At 46.6% G+C, this 20156-nt stretch overlaps 1 protein-coding gene across 1 annotated transcript in view; it reads right to left on the minus strand.

The window, feature by feature from the left end:
* The window catches only part of Dennd11 (DENN domain containing 11), a 44099-nt gene extending 34161 nt beyond the window's left edge, over positions 1-9938 (minus strand). Inside the window, exon 1 of the mRNA XM_004661090.2 lies at positions 9677-9938. Coding sequence (XP_004661147.2) covers positions 9677-9938 — 262 coding nt within the window. The remainder of the gene's footprint in view (positions 1-9676) is intronic.
* Positions 9939-20156: the final 10218 nt, after the last annotated feature.

Below are 20156 nucleotides of genomic sequence, written 5' to 3' on the forward strand. Positions count from 1 at the left end.
AAGATGGCCTGAACTCTGCCACCCCATTGCTCCTAGGATCAGCCTAGGGGTGGCATTTAAGAGCCACCTGAGCTGCTGTTTCAGAAGCTCTGGGGGCTGGAGAGATTGCTCAGTGGTTATGCTGCTTGCCTAAGAACCCAAGGTTGATTCCCCAGTACCCAAGTAATGGCAGATGCACAAGGTGAAGTATGGGTCTGGAGTTCATCTGCAGTGGCTGGAGGCCTTGCATGCCCCTTCTCTCTATCTGCCCCTCTCTCTCTTATATAAATAAATGTTAAAAACAAAAAAGCTCCAGGGCTAGGCAACACGTAACTGTCCAAAGTGTGCTACAGTTCAGTGGAAGAGCACTTGCCTAACACAGGTGAGGCTTTTCCCAGTACTGCAAAAACAAGCAAAGCTCACAAGACATAGGTTGTCCCCTTTTTACACAAGGCTGCCTCTGTCTTCCAACTGTTTTACTTTCATGTGAAATGACCTTAACCCCAGGCACCGGGCCTATCGTGTCCATTCAATGCTCATCCTTAAATGCCTGGGCTGCTGCCACAGCTAACCATTTAAAAGTCAAACTCAAAATAGTTAAAGTAGGGACTGGGGAGATGGTTAAGCACTTGCCTGTGAAGCCTAAAGACACCAGTTCGAGACTCGATTCCCCAGGACCCACGTTAGCCAGATGCACAAGGAGCGCACGTGTCTGGAGTTCATTTGCAGTGGCTGGAGCCCTTAGCGTACCCATTCTCTCTCTCTTTTTATCTGCCTCTTTCTCTGTCTGTCTGTCTCTCAAATAAGTAAATAATTAAAAAATAATTAAAGCAGAGAAGACAATGATCTTAACCAAAAAAATCTCTTGGGAAAAGAGCCCTCCCACCCCTCTACTGGGTGGATCTGGTCAAGCCCTTCTGATTGCCTGCTTCCTGATCTGGCTGGTGACTGTCCTAGCTGGGATCCTCCTATGGCTCCTCCAGGTGGGTGAAGATGCAACTTGTTTCCCTTCAGCCTGTGCCTTGACTTTTCTTCCTTCCACCAGCTTCCTCCCCTACACAGGTTCCCTAATTCCAACCAAGAGAGAAGGAAATCTGGCATCAGAAATTAAGCCAAGAACCAGGTGAATGCAGAGGCTTGTGCCTGTAATCCTGGCATTCTGCGGACCAAGGTGGAGGTATAATTGTGAGTTTGAGACCAGTATGCATGACAGAGTGGCTTCCTGGTTAGCCTGGGCTGCAGAGGGAACTCCTGTCTCAAATACAGAGCAAGAGCAAAACACAAAACCAGCAAACAAAAGCAAAGAAGGAAGGGAGGCAGGGAGGGAGGAAGAGAGGGAGGGAAAAAGGAACACTTAGTCCCAACAACATATTTTAATCACCTCTTTTATTTTAAAATATTTTATTTTTATTTATCTATTTGAAAGAGGCAGAGAGAAGGAGAGACAGAGAGAATGAGAACGGGCGCATCAGGGCTTCCAGCCACTGCAAATGAACTCCCGATGCATGTGCCCCCTTGTGCATCTGGCTTACATGCGTCCTGGGGAATTGAACCTGGATCCTTTGGCCTTGCAGACAAGTGCCTTAACCACTAAGCCATCTCTCCAGCCCTAACCACCTCTTTAGTGAGCCCTCAGATCCCAGAAAGGGAAGAAACTTCAAAGTATTTGGTCCAGACCCTAACCTTAGCTGGCATCAACTGACTTTTCGTCCTATGTGGTTTGAAGCCACCTCAAATCCCCAAATGAAAGCACAGCCAAAACAACAGGAGGAGACAGTATGACGTGCCTTGAGTCAGGCAGAAATCCATCCTGGCAACTTCACGTCAGCCATATGTCAGGCCATGGCTGAATCCCAGTGCTCTAATTTTACAGAGAAAAACCCTTCCAGTTCACGGTGCCTCTGGCGCTGCCTCGCTGACTTCACGGCTCTAGGTCTCCGGGGCTTTTCCCGTGAAGATGGTTGAGGGTGGGGTTCAGAGGCAAGGTCCTTGAGCCCTAACACATAGTTCCTGGGAACCGAGCTGGCACAAGATGGAGTGGTGGGTGTTATCACAACCCACCCTACTTTTCTGTCTGTCGATTTTCAAGAGAAGAAACTGAATTCACAACAGATGGTCACAAACTGACTTCGCCCTAAAAACCACAGAACAGGTGAATCACCAGCAGCCGGGGAAAGCCTCTGCCAGAGTGGCATTAATCAAATAACCACAATTGGATTCCAATCAACCACAGTTACAGGCCGCTAGCAGGTGACGGGAAACACAGAGAAAGGACACTGACAGAGCTCATCCCCTATGAGACTTTCCTGTTGGATATCACAACTGGCTTTTGCCCTGCTCTCTGTGAGCTGCCCATTCTCAGGGCTGCTCTTGCATTTCCAAATTTTCCATTCACATTTCATCTGGTCACGCCCTCCCATTGCTCGGGCCATCTATTATCTGCAAGGAGTCAGCTGACCTGGGCAGCGCTCCAATGTATACATCAGACACCCAGACCTAGCCCTAATCTCACTGTGCCTTTCCATCTGCTCTGCTTATAATTCAGTGACTGAACAGATCAAAATCAGAATTGCAAATAACTTTCTATTTATTTGTGTATTGGTTCCTTAAGGTAGGGTCTTGCTCTAGCCCAGGCTGGCCTAGAGTTCACTATGTAGTCTCAGGCTGGCCTCGAACTCAAAGTGATCCTTCTATCTCAGCCTCCCGAGTGCTGGGATTAAAGGTGTGAGCCACCACACCTGGCTTCTTTTTATTTTAATTAATTAATTAATGTGAGAGCGACAGACAGAGCAAGAAAGGCAGAGAGACAGAGAAAGAGAGGGAGACAGAGAATGGGCACAACAGGGCCTCCAGCCACTGCAAATGAACTCCAGACATGTGCACACCCTTGTGCATCTGGCTAACGTGAGTCCTGGGGAATTGAGCCTTGAATCGGGGTCCTTAGGCTTCCCAGGCAAGCACTTAACTGCTAAGCTATCACTCCAGCCCTTATTTTATTTTATTTTTAATTTATTTATTTGAGAGTGACAGACACAGAAAGAAAGACAGATAGAGGAAGAGAGAGAGGGAATGGGCGCACCAGGGCTTCCAGCCTCTGCAAACAAACTCCAGACGCGTGCGCCCCCTTGTGCATCTGGCTAACATGGGACCTGGGGAACTGAGCCTCGAACCAGGTCCTTAGGCTTCACAGGCAAGCGCTTAACCACTAAGCCATCTCTCCAGCCCCATTATTTTATTTTTGAGACAAGGTCTTGCTATATAGTCCAGACAGGTCTTGAACTTTCAATACTTGTGCATCTGCCTTCCAGGTGCTGGGAATACAGGTGTGCACCGCCACACCTGGAAGCTCCATGAGTGATAGTTTTACATATACCCATTTCACATACACAAGACAGCATATACATGCAGCAGGTGATAAGGACTGTGCTCACTGCCATTCCTTTTTCAAGCCACCCCACTGCAAACACACCACATAAGAATTGCCCCAGGTACCCACACAATAATCCTGGATGAAACTCAACAGTGTAATATGAATCGCAACAAGAAATGGTATAATGAGTCAGATTCATAAATGATCATTGAAAGTCCAATGTTTCATCAGCCTCATTACTTTGAAGAGAGAGCTCCAGCTACCACCAGGGCATGTCAGAAGTGTGAGGATATCTTTTTTTTCTTAATGAAACAGAGAAAAGAAAGCTTTACTAGAAACTCAACAACAACAAAAAAAACTAAAATTAAAAACAGAGCCTTACATCATGGGCTTGAACACAATGAAAAAAAAGCAATCTTTTGGCTAGCATGCAGAGTTAGCATCTGGGCCTGGTTTCAATGGCAGCTTTGTAACCCAGACGGCCAATGCCCCCTCTACAGCTCCCTGCCCTGCCCCAATAAAGGCTCTGTGTATTCATGTGCATGCCTCACCTTGAACCTGAAGCCGCAGTCTTCCAGTCATGTGGAGATCCAACCTCCATAATTGTCAAGCCATGAATCCACTGGAAATAATCTTCATGTCTCTACCTTCTTCTTGAATTTTCCTACAGGTTCCCAACACAGCTTTCCAAGGGTGGTATTTAACAGCGTCAAGGAATTATTCCCTTATTTATCAGAAAACCATGGAACACATTCCTGCCCTAATCCAAACACACACATTCTAACAAGGATCCACTCCTCCCTTATATTCCTTCTGTGGTAATGGTTTAATGTTCATTGTCATCTTGACTGGATTTAGAATCACCTAGAAAACATACCTCTGAATGTGTCTATGAAGGTGCTTCCAGAGACTGTAACTAAGTAGGGAAGCCCTACTCTGAATGTGGGTGGCATTGGCCCAGGGCTAGGGAATAGGACTGAATAAAAAGGAACTGGAGAGATGGCTCAGCAGTTAAGACACTTAAGCCTAACAACCTAGTTCAATTCCCCAGTAAACCCAGATGTACAAAGTGCCGCATGCATCTGGAGTTTGTTCACAGACTCTAGAGGCCCTAGCATGACCACGCACATTCTCTCTCTGTCTGTCTCTCTCTCTGTCTCTCTCTCTCTCCATTTCTCTCTATGTCTCACTTTGTTTGCCTGCAAATAAATAAAAATATTTTAAACTAGGAAAAGAAGGGCTGGAGGGATGGCTCAGCAGTTAAGGCATTTGATTGCAAAGCCAAAGGACCCAGGTTTGATTCCCCAGGACCCATGTTATCCAGATGCACAAGGGTACACACGCATCTGGAGTTCGTTTGCAGTGGCTGAAGGCCCTGGTGTGCCCATTCTCTCTCTCTCTCTCTCTCTTCCCCTCTTTCTCTGTCAAATAAATAAATAAATAAAAATACAATACTTTTTAAAAATAGGAAAAGAGAAGGAAGCAAGCTGAGCGCTCACGTTCTTCCTACAGTCGTGGTCCTAACTATGGACACAATGTGACGAGCTCCCTCGGGCACCCGCCACCACGCCTTCCCCAGCCACGACGGACTTTGCCCTGCAAACCACGAGCCAAAACAAACCCCTCCATCCTGAAGTGGCTTTTGCCAGGGATTTCTGTCCCAGCAACTACAAAAGTAACCAGGACATCTTCCCACATCCACTTCCACATAGACAGGCTACTGTTCATTCTCTCCAGTTCTCTCTCTTATGCCCCTCCCGCTGACTTGAACCCCGAGCCAGCAGTAACCCACGCCTGCTGAAAGGCGGCATGGATGCCCATGGTCTGTGCGGAAAGCGACTGGGCCTAAGGTAGCTCCTAGGAATGACAACTGAGGACAGAGAGAGAGGCACTGGGACTGGCTAAGGAGGTAGACCAGGGAGAGACACGAGATGAAGCCCCTCCCACTTAGTAACTCCAATCATACGCTGGGATTTTGGTGAAGTGTACTAAGCAGTCCTTACCATGCTACTTTTAGCAATTCAGGCTAAGGAGGGAGAAGTCTGAGAGGACGAACGTAATTAGCAACATGTAAGGAACACAGGGCGGATGGAATCAGAACAGCACGGAGGATCCTGCACTCAAATCAGGAGACACCATTCTGGCCCCTATGACCCTGCCAGTTTGCAAGGCAACCGCGGGCCTCACCTCTCCTCTCCTCTCGCTGCTGAACGTGACTTTCTCAGCCACTGCGCGAGGGCACACCGGGTGCTTTGAGGGTCTTTATCTTGAAGCTAACCGTTGAGGCCCAGGGCACCCCAGCAGCATTCATTCACCCCTACTTATAAGAGAGGTGCCATACAATTTTATTCTACACAAGCACTACCAGCATGTTTTTACATGAAAAAAATGCTAATTAGGACTGAAATCGATGGTGAAAGAGACAAGTTGGGGCTGGAGAGATGGCTTAGCGGCTAAGCGCTTGCCTGTGAAGCCTAAGGACCACGGTTCGAGGCTCGGTTCCCCAGGTCCCACGTTAGCCAGATGCACAAGGGGGCGCATGCATCTGGAGTTTGTTTGCAGTGGCTGGAAATCCTGGCGCGTCCATTCTCTCTCTCTATCTGCCTCTTTCTCTCTCTGTTGCTCTCAAATAAATAAAAATTAACAGGGCTGGAGAGATGGCTTAGCGGTTAAGCGCTTGCCTGTGAAGCCTAAGGACCCCGGTTCGAGGCTCGGTTCCCCAGGTCCCACGTTAGCCAGATGCACAAGGGGGCGCACGCGTCTGGAGTTCGTTTGCAGAGGCTGGAAGCCCTGGTGTGCCCATTCTCTCTCTCTCCCTCTATCTGTCTTTCTCTCTGTGTCTGTCGCTTTCAAATAAATAAATTAATTAATTTTAAAAAATTAACAAAAAATATTTTTTTTTAAAAAAAGAGACAAGTTGGAGAACTGGCATACCAGGGCTTCCAGCCTCCACAATCCAACTCCAGATACATGTGCCCCCTTGTGCATCTGGCTTATGTGAGTCCTGGAGAATCACACCTGGGTCTGGTGGCTTTATAGGCAAATGCCTTAACCACTAAGCCATCTCTCCAGCCCCAAGAAACAAGTTTTATGGACACAAAATAACTGCTTCTCCCTCCAACCTAACCAAAGTTAATAAGATTCACCCAGGATACATATCTCCCTTCTCTCCCTCCATCCAGATTCTAGCTAAGGAATGAAAAGTTACAGAATAAAGGTTCCTGCAGTGCAGTGTGCCAGAAAGACACCTAGACTGGCTAGGTAACAGTTCCCAAACACTTGTCCATCTTTGGTGAATTTCCTCAAGAACAAATTGGGTGTAAGCAATCAGCAAATTTGTTTTATCAAACTCTATAACTAAATCAAACAGGATTATAGTAAAATGCCTTAACAAATTGTTATAAGATTAGTGGTATTGCCTTCTTTCTACACTAGCCTTAGTCTAAAAACCATTTCAGACAAATACATGACAGCTCCACAAGCAAGCAAAGCTATGCTCCCCAGCAGTGACTGATAAGATGTAGGGAAAGGTCCCAGATCTTTGGATGTTTTTGTGAATTGATCAAGATCAATTTATCAACCACGTCCATTCTCTCACTCTCTCTCTCTTTCTGCCTCTTTCTTTCTCTCTCTCATGTAACTAAAAAAAAAAAAAAAATTGTTAAAAGGGCTGGAGGGGTGGCTTAGCCATTAAGGTGATAGCCTACAAAGCCTAAGGATGCAGATTCAATTCCCCAGGACCCATGAAGCTAGATGCACAAGGTGGTGCATGAGTCTGGACATTGTTTGCAGTAGCTGAAGGCCCTGATGCCCCCATTCTCTCTCTAGTAAGAAGTGGGTGGCCTGGAGATATGGCTTAGCTGTTAAGGAGCTTGCCTACGAAGCCTAATGACCCAGGTTCAATTCCCTAGTACCAAGTAAAATCCACATGCACACGGTGATGCATGCATCTGGAGTTCATTTTCAGCAACTAGAGGCCCTGGAGCACCCATTCTATCAGTCTCTCTCTCTGCCTCTTTCTCTCTCTCTCAAGTAAATAAAAGATAAAGTAATAAAAAATATTCACTGGTCAGTATCAATAATTGAGTAATATCAGTAACTGATCAATGATCACTTTTGACTTCTAGGTAATTTTTTTCCTTCCTTCCTTCCTTCCTTCCTTCCTTCCTTCCTTCCTTCCCTAGATTATCACCAGTGAACTATTGGTATGCATCAGACCCCCCCCCCAGTAATGTTTCCATTCCTTTCTTCAGTGACTTTTAAATATATCTCATATATATATATATATATATAGAGAGAGAGAGAGAGAGAGAGAGAGAGATATCAAATATATCCCAGAGTGAAAAGCTTGCATCTATTTACCCGATTGATGGAGTAGGGCATAGGAAATAGAGTTAGTTAGAAAGTATATGTTTCTGTTTAGCAAGAAGAGTTACTTTGGTCTAAAAGACCAATGTCTTCTTTATTGTTTTCTTGTTTAATTTTTTAAGATACCTCTTCTTGAGCCCTTTCTGTACCCCCTTCCAGTGAACTTCTTTCCAACAAGTCCCTCCTCCACTTTCATGTCTTTTGGTTTTTGCTCTCCTCTACCATCCACAACAGAACGTTAGCGGGCCCAATACTGAGCAGATAAAAGACCAATCTTCTGTTGTTTTTCAAGGTAGGGTCTCATTCTAGCCCAGGCTGACCTGGAATTCACTCTGTAGTCCCAGGCTGGCCTTGAACTCACAGCAATCTTCCTACCTCTGCCTCCTGAGTGCTGGGATTAAAGACGTATGCCACCATGCCTGGCTCTAAAACCAATATTTTAAAAAGGATCCATGTGTAGGAAGGAGTCACAAGGAATGAGTACTATTTCATGAGACTTTGGTGTCGTTTGGGTACTGAAGTACATATGATGTGAATGCATTGGTTATGATGTAACGTTAATTTCATATGGTGGATCAGCCAAAACAGTTTGACAGTCACTGGCATGGGGCAAAGCAACAGACAAGGTTCAGAAAAGGCCAGAGTTCTTGCCCCCACAGACCGGCCCTCCCGCCCAAAGAGAGGCTTAACCTCGGTCTACTTTCTACATGCCTGCTCAGCATCCTAGGTCAGAGTGAAGTCACCCTGCCTGGAAGCCACCAGCTGCTATGACATCCGGACCCCCTACTCCAGATCCTATCCTTTGCTCCTCCCCTCCCCAACCTTACCCTGGGAGCTGGAGAAGCAGGAGGGAGCTCCCAGAAAAAAAGTCAGTACTTCACCCGACAGACACCAGCTCCTCTCCCTCCAGGGGCCGCACTAGGCAGGCGAAGGGCTCTCGGGGCGGGGGTGGGGGTGTCTCTAAGCCCCTCAAGTCACCCCTCGGCACCAACACTGAGCAAGCGAACAGCTCTCTGATGTAGATGCCCCCCACCCCAGGACCTCCAGAGCTCTCAGAGAGAGGGCCATCTCCATCCTTTTACTTCTTAGCCCCCACGGAATCGCTCAGCATTATAATGCATACCCCCCTCCGCGCACACACACACACACACACGGTGGGGGGTTAGGGTAAGGGTGACGAGGGGACTAGCAATTGTAGAAAGACAGCCAGCTGAGGGGAGATGCTCTTGCAAGCTCACTTCCCCGGAATCCCCAGATCCAGTCCTGAATGCTCTCGCCCAGCATTCCTGCACATCGCGCCGGCCGGGCCCCGAAAGTGAACTTGGCCTCTAGGAAAGTTACGATGGAGCAGGCAGGAAACCGGGGCGGGCAGGGGAGCTTAGGGGTTCCACGGGGGGGCGTGGGGGGGAGGAGAGAGAGAGAGAGGGAGGGCTTTCTGCATCCCAACCTCCAAAAATAAATAAATAAAAATAAATTTAAAAAGCCTTCCAGTCCAGCAAGAAACGAAAGAAAACAAAAGCCAACGTGCCCGCGGAGGCCAACACCCCCCCGCCCCCGCTTCCCCAACCCGATCGTCCACCAGCGGAGCTCAGCGAACCGACCAGACACCCACCGGGGAGCCGAGCGCAGCGGCGGGACGAGGCGGGGAACAAAGCCCCCACCCCGGGGTCCATCCCAAGGAGACGCTCCCCCATCCCGGCGAACCCCCCCCCACACACACACACCGCCCCGGGGACTCCGCTTTGCAGGCGAGATCTGGGGGTCCCGGAGCCTGGGACCACCCCCCACCACCACCAGCAGCGAGCGGGAGATGGGGGGCGGTGAGGATGCAGGTGTGTGGGTGCGAGTGCGCGCGCAGCCAGTCCTTCCTCGTCCTCCCCCTCCTCCCACACCCACACACACCCCCCCGCGTCCCTGACCCTCTCCCCGCCCCTCATCCCCGAGCGGCGAGAGGCTCACCGGAGCGGGGATCGAAGGTGACCACAAACACGGCCACCACCTGGTCCTCCTCCACGTCGCCCAGCTCCAGGCGCCCCGGCTGCAGCAGCACTTCGGAGGGGCTCGGTGCCTCGGGCTCCCTGCGGCGCAGAGGTTCCCCGGACGGACGGACGCCGCCGCCCCGGGCCCAGCCTCCCGCCGGCAGCTCCGGGGCCTGCGGCAGGGAGACGGCGGGGCCCTCGGCCCAGCGCAGCAGCGGCGCCGCGTCTCCCTGCTCCACCATGGCGAGGCGAGGAGGAGCCGCGGGCGGGCGGGCGGGCGCGCGGCGCGGGGCGGGGCGGGGCGCGCGGGCGCTCCCCCTCCTCCCTCCCCTCCTCCTCCCTCTCCGCTCCTCCCTCCCCGCCCGGCCCGGGACCCGGTTCCCACCGAGATCCCTCGCCGCCGTCCCTCCCCTCCACCCCGGGAACCTCGAGAAGGCGCCCCCCACCCACCCACCACCCACCCACCACGCCCCGCGCAGGGTGGGCGCCCCCAGGGCCTGGCTCGGAGGGCTGGCTTCAGTCCTGCATGGCATGCACCGTGGGTGCTCGCGATGGGCAGCGCGAGGGGCGGGACGCACATCGCATCCCTGGGTCTGTCTGTCCGTCCACCTGCGAGTGGGTTGAGGCGCCTTCCCACTTAGGATCGGGGGGTGGGGGGGCAAACTATTACCTCTGCGAATTTGTGTATCCGGCACCTGGTCTATTTTATTTTTTTTAAGTCCCGTGGTCACAAGGACCCATGACACATGTATTATATAATCCTGAAATCTTGGAAAGCTGTGAGCCCCTGCAAGGTGAATGTCAACAGACCTGAAGACTGGAAGGGGACTGGCGATTTTCGCTCTTCACGCAGTGAAGTGGACGGGGTGGCATTTTGGATGGATCTCTGGGTGTATGTACAACCAACCTGAGGATATTAAACTGGGAGGTGCTGGGGTTTGGTGGAGGAGGGGTGTTCAGGAAAAAGAAGTTGCTTGGAGTAGTAAGAAGAAAGGCCCAAGGCTTATGGCTTTGGAAATTGAATATTTTCATGAACCCTTTTTAAAATAGGTTGTGTTTTTTTTTTAATTTTTAACTTTTATTTATTTGAGAGAGAAAATGGGTGGTCCAGGGCCTCCAGCCACTGCAGACGAACTCCAGGTGCATGGGCTACCTGATGCATCTGGCTTACGTGTGTAAAAGGGAATCAAACCTAGGTCCTTAGGCTTCACAGGCAAACACCTTAGCCACAAGGTCATCCCTCCAGCCCCATGAACCCTTTTTATATATTTCAAAATAAATTTTAGAGTATCTCGACTCTTGGGGGTTAATCTGGTGGCTAAGTAACTAGGAGGAAATAAGCTTAAGAAATATCCATTAAATTCAGGGGAAGAAATGAGATGACAAGAGAGAAGTACTGACATACACAATTCACCTAACCATTCAGGAAGGCCAGATGACCAGGACCCAGTGGATTTATGTGTTAGTTCACATATCACCTGTGACACCAGGTGAGACTTGTGAAGATCCAACACTGATCATGCCAGAGCTGCAAGGAGTGACTGAATCCTGTTCCCAAGGAAATCAGCCATGACTGTCCCTGGCTGCTACTTCTAGTCCCAGTGATTTTGTGAGCTGCATTATAAAAACAAAACAATTTAGCCTAAAACAAAACTCAGACTGCTTTCATCATTCGTTTATTTAGTTCCATCTGACTTCCATCCCCTAAGGGCAAATATGAGACTCCAGTCAATGGAATGCACAGTCCCTGAAATGGAGGGGCAGGTAACCTAATCTAACGGCCCTGTCCAGTTCCTTCAAAGTCTTGGCGGGCTAGGCTAAGCACAGCTCTCCAGACCAGACACCAAAGCCCACTACTTTAAAAGGTGGGGTCACAGCCAAAACTTCTGAGGTGGAAACATGTAAGAGTTTAGGTTGGGAGAAAAATCCTTAAGGTGCTTTCCAAGGCCATCAGTATTAGGGCAAGTGGGCTTTCTCTTTCTCCCTGGAGAAAGGTAATTTCCTGATCTCTTGTGGAAATATTTCCTCTCTTAAATGTCCCAGCACCTCCTCATTTAATACCCTGGGGCTGTGTATGTGTCAGGGAGTGAACTAGTCACCTCCCCCTCTCTCCTAGGTCCAGTCTTCATTTATAGTTACAGTACATTCTAGCTCACCAACCACGTGCCCTTTTATATTCCTTGCATTGGAGGTGTTCAGCTGATAACTGTCAAATTCAGTAAATGCATGCAAGAAAGAAATATTTCTGTACCACAGGGCCCTCTTGCCAGGCCTTATCTAGTATCTTGCACATAGTAGGTGCTAAAATGTTAATGGTGGTTAGGACACCATTCACAGTCTGAAGGAGGCTTGGTACTTGACCATCATATTAATCTCTGTGTCAACTGAGTGTCCCAAGATGGTAGGGAGCTATATGAATTTAGGGTATCTCGCTGCAGAACAAGAATGGAAGGCAAGAAGAGAGAAAGATCAGTGATTTTTCAAGACCCTAGGTTGATGTACTGTTTCAAAAATGGGTCTACCTAAAATGTGATGTCTAAATTTTAAAATAAATTTATTTTTACTTTCTTACATATTAAATATATATATTTTATAACTTCAGGAAAGTAATTTTGATCCATGACCTCATTGTTTTGATGGCCATTGTGAAGATTTTAGTTGTTCTGTTTCATTAGTTCTAGGATGCAAATTGCTTCTGTTTTTCACCTTGCTTCCTTGACTAGCAACTGTGGGCCCCTCTTATTTTTTTTTTTTTTTTTTTTTTTTTTCGAGGTAAGGTCTCACTCTAGCCCAGGCTGACCTGGAATTCACTATGTAATCCCTGGGTAGCCTCAAAATCACAGCAGATCCTCCTACTTCTGCCTCCAGAGTGCTGGTATTAAAGGCCTGTGCCTCCATACCTGGCCGCTGTGAAGTCTTGTCATGCCTGGTGTGGAGGCACAGGCCTTTAATTCCAGCACTCGGGAAGCAGAGATAGGAGAGGTAGGTGAGTTCAAGGCCAGCCCCTGGGACTACAGAGTGAGTGCCAAGCCAGCCCGGGCTACAGCAAGACCCTTAAAACAAACAAACAAACAAGAGGTGAGTCAAGTCTTGTCATGAGTTTTGTTAGTTGCTGCTTTTTGGTCAGCCACCAACCTGAGACTAATTTGAGTGGAATCTCTGCTCAAGATTTCTTGGACAGCACTACAAGAGTGAATTCAAAGAGCAAACTTTAATACTTACGGGCTTATAATTCAAATTCTTAGGTGAGGTTTTTCCTCCTCTTCTGGGTGAGAAAGTTGAGATGCAAGATGCAGTCTTCTTACCTGACCCCTTGGTTTACCATCTTTTTTTTTTTTTTTTCTTTTTCAAGGTAGGGTCTCACTCTATCTCAGGCTGACCTGGAATTCAGGGTGGCCTCCAACTCACAGCGATCCTCCTACCTCTGCCTCCCGAGTGCTGGGATTAAAAGTGTGCGCCACAACGCCCAGCGCCATCATTTTATACTGGGATCCTACTCTCCCTGTCTTGAACACTACTTATTTAGTTATTTGTTTTGGTTTTTCAAGGTAGGGCCTCACTGTAGCCCTGGCTGACCTGGAATTCACAATGTAGTCTCAGGGTGGCCTCAAACCCACAACAATCCACTTACGTCTGCCTCCTGAGTGCTGGGATTAAAGGTGTGCGCCAGTATGCCCACATTACACTTTTTATTCTTACTGGCATGCCAACATAAATTTCTCAGGCTGGAGAGATGGCTTAGTGGTTGAAGCACTTGCCTGCAAAGCCTAAGGACCCAGGCTTGATTCTTCAGTGCCCATGTAAACCAGATGCACAAGGTGGCTCACGCATCTGGAGTTCATTTGCAGTGGCTAGAGGCCCTGGTGTACTCATTCTCTTTTTCTTTCTTTCCTTCCTTCCTTCTTTCTTTCTGTCTTTTTTTCTTTTCGAGGTAGGTTCTCACTCTGGTCCAGGCTGACCTGGAATTAACTATGTAGTCTCAGGGTGGCCTTGAACTCATGGTGATCCTCCTTCCTCTGCCTCCTGAGTGCTGGGATTAAAGGCATGTGCTACCATGCCCAGCTGCTCTTTCTCTTTCTTTAAAATAAATAGATAAATGGATAAAAATATTAAGACAGGGCTGGAGGAATGGCTTAGTGGTTAAGGCGTTTGCCTGCAAAGCCAAAGGATCCAGGTTCGATTCCGTAGGTCCTATGTTAGCCAGATGCACAAGGGGGCACATGTGTTTGGAGTTCATTTGCAGTGGCTGGAGGCCCGCCCATTCTCTCTCTCTCTCCCTTTCTCCCTCTGTCAAATAAGTAAATAAATAAATAAAAATAAATATTTTAAAAAGGTGTGTGCCACCACGCCTGGCTATTTAGAAAATATATATGTATGGAGACAATTTTTTCTACACTTACATATTGAAGGTATTCTCTAGATCAGAGTCACATTCTTTTATCCCTTTATATCAAAATATGAATATTTTGGAATGCTATACAGAAAATTTTTGTATGCATCATTTTTATAGATATCATAAGTGTTTGATAAGTTACTTCACCATTTGTCATTATTGGAAAGTAAAACCTTTCCCTTTTTTTCAGCCTGAAGTCTTTACCGAATTTCATCCTTACTAAGTTCTATGACTTTCAACTTGATGTGTCCACTGGGAAGATAGAGATGTCTTTTCTGTCAAGCTTACAGACTAGCAGAGAAAGAGCTATTGGATAAGAAATGAAATGTGGAATAAAGGGGGAGAGAGGCACTTATAACTGCTGGAGGTCATCAGCAGGTTGAAGTGCATTCATTGTATTAGATTTGTTGCTGCTTTCTGAGGTAGGGTTTCACTCTAGCTCAGACTGACCTGGATTTCACTATGTAGTCTCAGGGTGGCCTCGAACTCAAGGCGATCCTCCTACGCCTGCCTCCGAGTGTGGGGATTAAAGGCGTGCGCCACCACGCCCAGCTCATTGTGTTAGATTTTTGAGTGCTGAATGTTTGTGTTTTGTGATTGAATATAATAATGTTTACAAACTGAATGCTGGCAATGTGCAGTTTCTGCTCAGAGCACAACTACCCATTTAGCGTTTGAGTCTTTTCCAATGTTTATTATTGACAGGTGGTATGAAGTGAGACTAAATTTTTCCATTGAATAGTTAATATTTGCTATGCACTTAAGAAATGTTCATTTAATTCCTACACTGATGTGCTCATTCTCTCATTTTTTTTTTTTCCCCAAGGTAGGGTCTCACTCTGGTCCAGGTGAAGCTCAGGTACTCTGCATATCTTAGGCTGCAATTCAGATCCGCCCCCAGTAACACCTCAAACAGCCAAGTCACAGGCTTTAATAAACCCCTGTGTCTGTTGGGGGACATCCATTCAAACTACCACAGGGCCCAAAGCTCGGGGTATCCAGAGGCATCCTGGGATGCTCCAGGCCACTTTCAGCCCTCCAACTGCCTAAGTTGATCTACTCCGGCCTCCCTCCTGCCGAACATCTACTTCACATCAGAGCTCACTAGCTACAGTGCAGCCTTGTCTGAGCTGACATTTCCTTCACCTCGCCAACCATCTCTCCAAGCGTAGGCACACGTTGGTGTGATAAGTCATGTACCTCCGAAGCTGGGCCCAAATTGGGTCAGAGGGGATTAAAGAAATGGAATACATGTTTAAAGTCACTAAATCAGCCACGCACTGTGGCACACGCCTTTCATCCCAGCACTCGGGAGGCAGACGTAGGAGGATCGCCATGAGTTCAAGGCCACCCTGAGACTATATAGTGAATTCCAGGGTCAGCCTGGGCTAGAGTGAGACACTACCATGAAAATCCAAAACTGAATAAATAAAGTTACTAAATTATTTAAAATCCTGTCAAAGTTATATTGGGACTGAAAATGAAAACTTCAAGGACAAGGGAGATAGCTCCAGGGTTAAGAGCGCTTGCCACACAAACAAAAAAAATGCATGAGGGAGAAGGTAGCAGGAGCTGGACTAGTTAGGGGCAATGGGGATCATGTGTCCATAGGGGCCTTGGTGTTAGCTAGCTCTGTCTTCTCAGTGAGGCAGGAGGCGCTGGGAGGGGTTGAGTGCAGGAAATATAATGATCTCACTTACTTCATGGAAGGAGCTCATCCATCCGCTGTTACATATAGAAGAGAGGACTGGAAAGAGGTCTCAGCAGTTGGGACACTTTCCTGCAAAGCCTAACACACAGGTTCAATTCCCAAATATCCATGTAAAGCCAGATGCCAGAGTGGCTCATGCGTCTAGAATTTGTTTGCAGAGGCTAGAGGCCCTGGCACACTTATTCTCTCTCTCTTTCTCTGTTTGTTTCTCTTTTCTCTCTGTTTATAAATAAAATAAAATATTTTAAAAATAGATGCAGGAAAGAATGAGTGAGACAGATTGAATTCAGCAGATCCCTGTTAAGAGACCATTGTCTGCAGGGAAGAGGTAAAGATACAACGGAAAATGTTTCTCACCAATTGGATGTAGGATTGCAGGGGAAGTGAGTTTGCATTTACTGAGATCTGGAAACAGGTAGAAGGAGAGGGTGTGATAGGGAAGTTTGAGATATGGAAAGAGGTGGCTTTTTGGATATGCAGAGGAAAACTTTATAAGACCATTGAAAATAGGAAGTTCAAGGAAAAGGTTTATGATGCAGATGCAAATGTAGCGGGCTTTAGCTTGTAGACAGCATCTCCAGCTGAATGATAGTCTAAGGAAGTGGGGGTACAAAGAATGAAGTTTGGGAGAATGAGCCCAGGCAACTTCATAATTTAGAGGTCTGAAAGTTACCAAAGTCAATTCAAGCGAGTCAGGGACCAGTTTTTTTCAAATATATCTCTTTGTACATTTCGCTGTATACCTGATTACAGATATTTCCAAACATCATTTGAAACATTTTAGTGGATAGATATTTATGGCAAAATAGTCAAATAATTCAACTACATAGCAGGCATGTAACGAGTACCAAGTGCCTTCTCTAAATCCACCCTCACTCTCTCCTTTGGAGACAATCACTTCTTAAGGTTTCTAAGGTTTCAGACTTTCTGACGTTTACCCCTGAAGAAAGGTTAGAATTCTTATTTATCATTATCTTCAGACACTCATAAAGAGTTTTCCAGGGCTGGAGGGATAGCTTAGCAGTTAGGGTGCTTACCTGTGAAGCCAAAGGACCTTGATTCAATTCCCTGGGACCCATGTAAGCCAGATGCACAGGGTGGCGCATGCATCTGGAGTTCGTTTTCAGTGGCTGGAGGCCCTGGTGCACCCATTCTCTCTCTCTCTCTCTCTTTCTCTCTGCCTCTTTCCCTCTCTCAAATAAATAAATTAAAATCAAATATTTTACAGAAAGTTTTCCAAGCTGGGTGAGGTAGTAGAGGCCTATAATTCCAGCACTGGGGAAGTAGAGGCGGAAGGATCAGGAGTTTAAGGCCAGCTTCCAGTTCAAAGGCCAGTCTGAGCCTAGTGAATCACTATCTAAAAAAAAAATAAAAATAGAAAAAGTTTTGATGGAGGTAAAACTTCAGCATAGTGACCTAGTATTTGAAACAGAATTATAAGTAATGTCGGGTAGTATTTCCCCAAGTTACTAGCAACTTCCAAAGCCTGTTCCAGGGACAACACAGAGGCAGTAAGTCACGGTCACAAGCAATACTGCTCTGAGAAGGTGCCTTTCTGTACTTAGTCTTATCTTCCCAGGGAAATAATGCATATATGTGCCGCGGACTGACTCTCGGGGAGATCAGGACCGAGGGAGAACAAGGGCGAAGGCTCAAGGAGAACTCGGGATTTGGCGAGGAAATGACAGACAGACACACTCTAAGTTGAATATGTTGTTGCGATTTACTGAAGTTTTCATTAAGGTTTTATATAGATTGAACAAGTGATCTCAAGAATTATTAATTTAAACAATCTTAAGTATTGTTCTATTTTATACATGTAGTGTTTATCAGGCAGGAAATGTACCCATTTTCTGAGAAGCACGTCTCGCACCATTGACCACAACATTATACGAACAGAAACTAGGGCAAAAGGTGTAAGGTGAATAACAGGTTACTTATTTCTTATACCCCAAGGACTGTCATGCCCCAAGGACTGTCATGCCCCAAGGACTGTCATGCCCCAAGGACTGTCATGCCCCAAGGACTGTCCCAAACCATCTTTTTTCCACTTATTAAATCATTTATATGATCCTCATATTTATTATAAAAGTGTTTCCATCCAAAAGACCACCAATATTTTAAGGCTGGTGTAATACTTTTTAGAAATTCCCTTTTTACTTGTTTATTGTATAAACATCAAGGCTTACACTTCCCTGCTAAATGTTCCCATAAATGGAAGAGAATGCCATAGCCTCCTTTTTCCTTCATAATTTACCCATCTATTACTGAATTTATCATATCCTCCCTCATAGGGGAGTGGAACTAAGTAGATTCCAGCTCTAGGAGTTCACTTCGGTGGTATCCACGATCTGCCCTTGATCAAGTACTGAACATATCCCCCAGGAAGTTTCCTGGTGGGAATGCCTAAGTTTTGTACCCCCTTTCCTGTAGAACTGTCATGCTTCTAATGAACATTACTGATCAACATTTTTACTTTCATTTTTTCAGGCTCAGTATCGTTCTCAAACATCATAAGCTGTTTTTGCTCTACACCATCTAAAAACTGTTTTAGAGTTAATTTTTTATTCCTATTAGAGTTATACATATCCTCCATTGCCCTAATCATAGGAGGGGCACATTCAATGCTTAGATTGTTTCTTGTACTCTGATTGCGTGCATGATTACTAATAAGTGTTGAATTAGCTGTTCTTAGACAAACAGCTAGAAGAAAGCAGGAAAGAAACAGAGCGCAGAAAACAGCCCATTGGCGCCAGCAATCGGGTCTTTGTGACTTCTTATGGGCAGCAGGAACCATTACAGTAACTGACTGCCAAGGGGTCACCAGGGGCATCCCTCCAAAGAGTGCTGGCCCTCTGTCCTCAGCTCTCTTCCGGTGTAGAGGCATCTTTGCTACAGAGGCGAGGTCGCCGTGGACGTAGCATATATGTGTACATGTGTTTGCGTGTATCAAAAGTGGGGGGGGGGACAGAAAGAGAAAGAGAGAGAGAGAAAGCAGGGAGGCATAGGTCTCGCCTCTCAGGCAGCTGTTCTTATCTTCACTGAGATCATAGAGACAAGCCTATTACCTGTGTAATTTTATGGGAAACTAGAAATAACCATAGTCTGACTGTGGCTAACACAGAAAAGGTTAGATAAATAGCGTCATACAGTCATGTAAGCCTCTCTGTTCATCTGTCCTATAAGTAGGGACAGGACCCCATGAATCTCTGCACTCTGCGCATGTCTCTGGAAACCCGTTCCTGGTCTGAGAAGAGGACGGTGTCTGTGGGCTGACGAGCAGCATGTCTTCACTATGACAGTTATTTTGATGAATGGCCTCTAGTTCTAGCCAACGGGAAACCATGGCCAGAGAAGCAATTCATTAAAGTCTGTTTGATCTATTCACCAGTAGATTTCAGTAAATTTCAAATTTGATGGATTAACCCAGAGATCTTTACTAATGGCACAAGATGACTTGTGTATATGCAATGTAAGTTATTTTAATAAATTGACACGTGCTGTATAAGCTTGCTGAGATTTGATTCTGGACCCCCTGTCTCAGATCTAAGACCCCTCACCCTGGAGCAGGCTGGTCCCCTGACTCTGTGATATGAAGAAAGGATAACAATAAACAGCCTAAGAGTTAAGTACCTCAAGTCCTTGAGAACACCTGGAAGGCAAAGCACTTCCCAGGCTGTCTGGTGACATCTCCACCCCCAAATCTGAAGACTTGAGCAGAGGTCACTACCATTTATCCCATCATATAAAAATCCTCATGGTGGAAATAGCTAACTGGAAGGCTCACTGGAAGAAAAGGGGATGCTCTGCCTGGGTCTGTTGATCTACTGGGACTCCAGCTGACTGTTTCAACAGGGCCCGCCCCGTCATTTCTGCTGGATGCTGCAGGATCAGCCTGACATTCTGCTACCCACCTGCTGCTTGTCATTTGCTCTTTTACTTCTACCTGCTAGATACTTTGGTACCCACTCGTTCACAAACAAAAGCATGGTTCTCACGGATCATGGTTCTGGGCAGAACCATGGAGGAATGACATACCAATGAAATACTCTAGCAACTTAACCACTCCCTCCCCCCACCCCCAAATTTGAAGGTATAGGTGCAAATAAGCTTATAGAGTTGTGATGAGTTAGGACTCATTAAACTAACATCCCTATTTTTTGGTATGTTTGAACACTGTTATAAGACAAAATTTAAACAAAGAGTAATGATAAGAAACCAGACTTTCCAACAGTTTCGAAGGGAGGTGATTCCACCCCATACAGGACTGTCTACCTATCTGAATGACAGTCTTAACTCAATCTTCAGCTTGGTAAGACTTCACTGGGAACTGTGAATGTTTTTATAGTTTTTTTC

This window comes from Jaculus jaculus, chromosome 10, assembly GCF_020740685.1.
Source record: "Jaculus jaculus isolate mJacJac1 chromosome 10, mJacJac1.mat.Y.cur, whole genome shotgun sequence".
NCBI lineage: Eukaryota > Metazoa > Chordata > Mammalia > Rodentia > Dipodidae > Jaculus > Jaculus jaculus.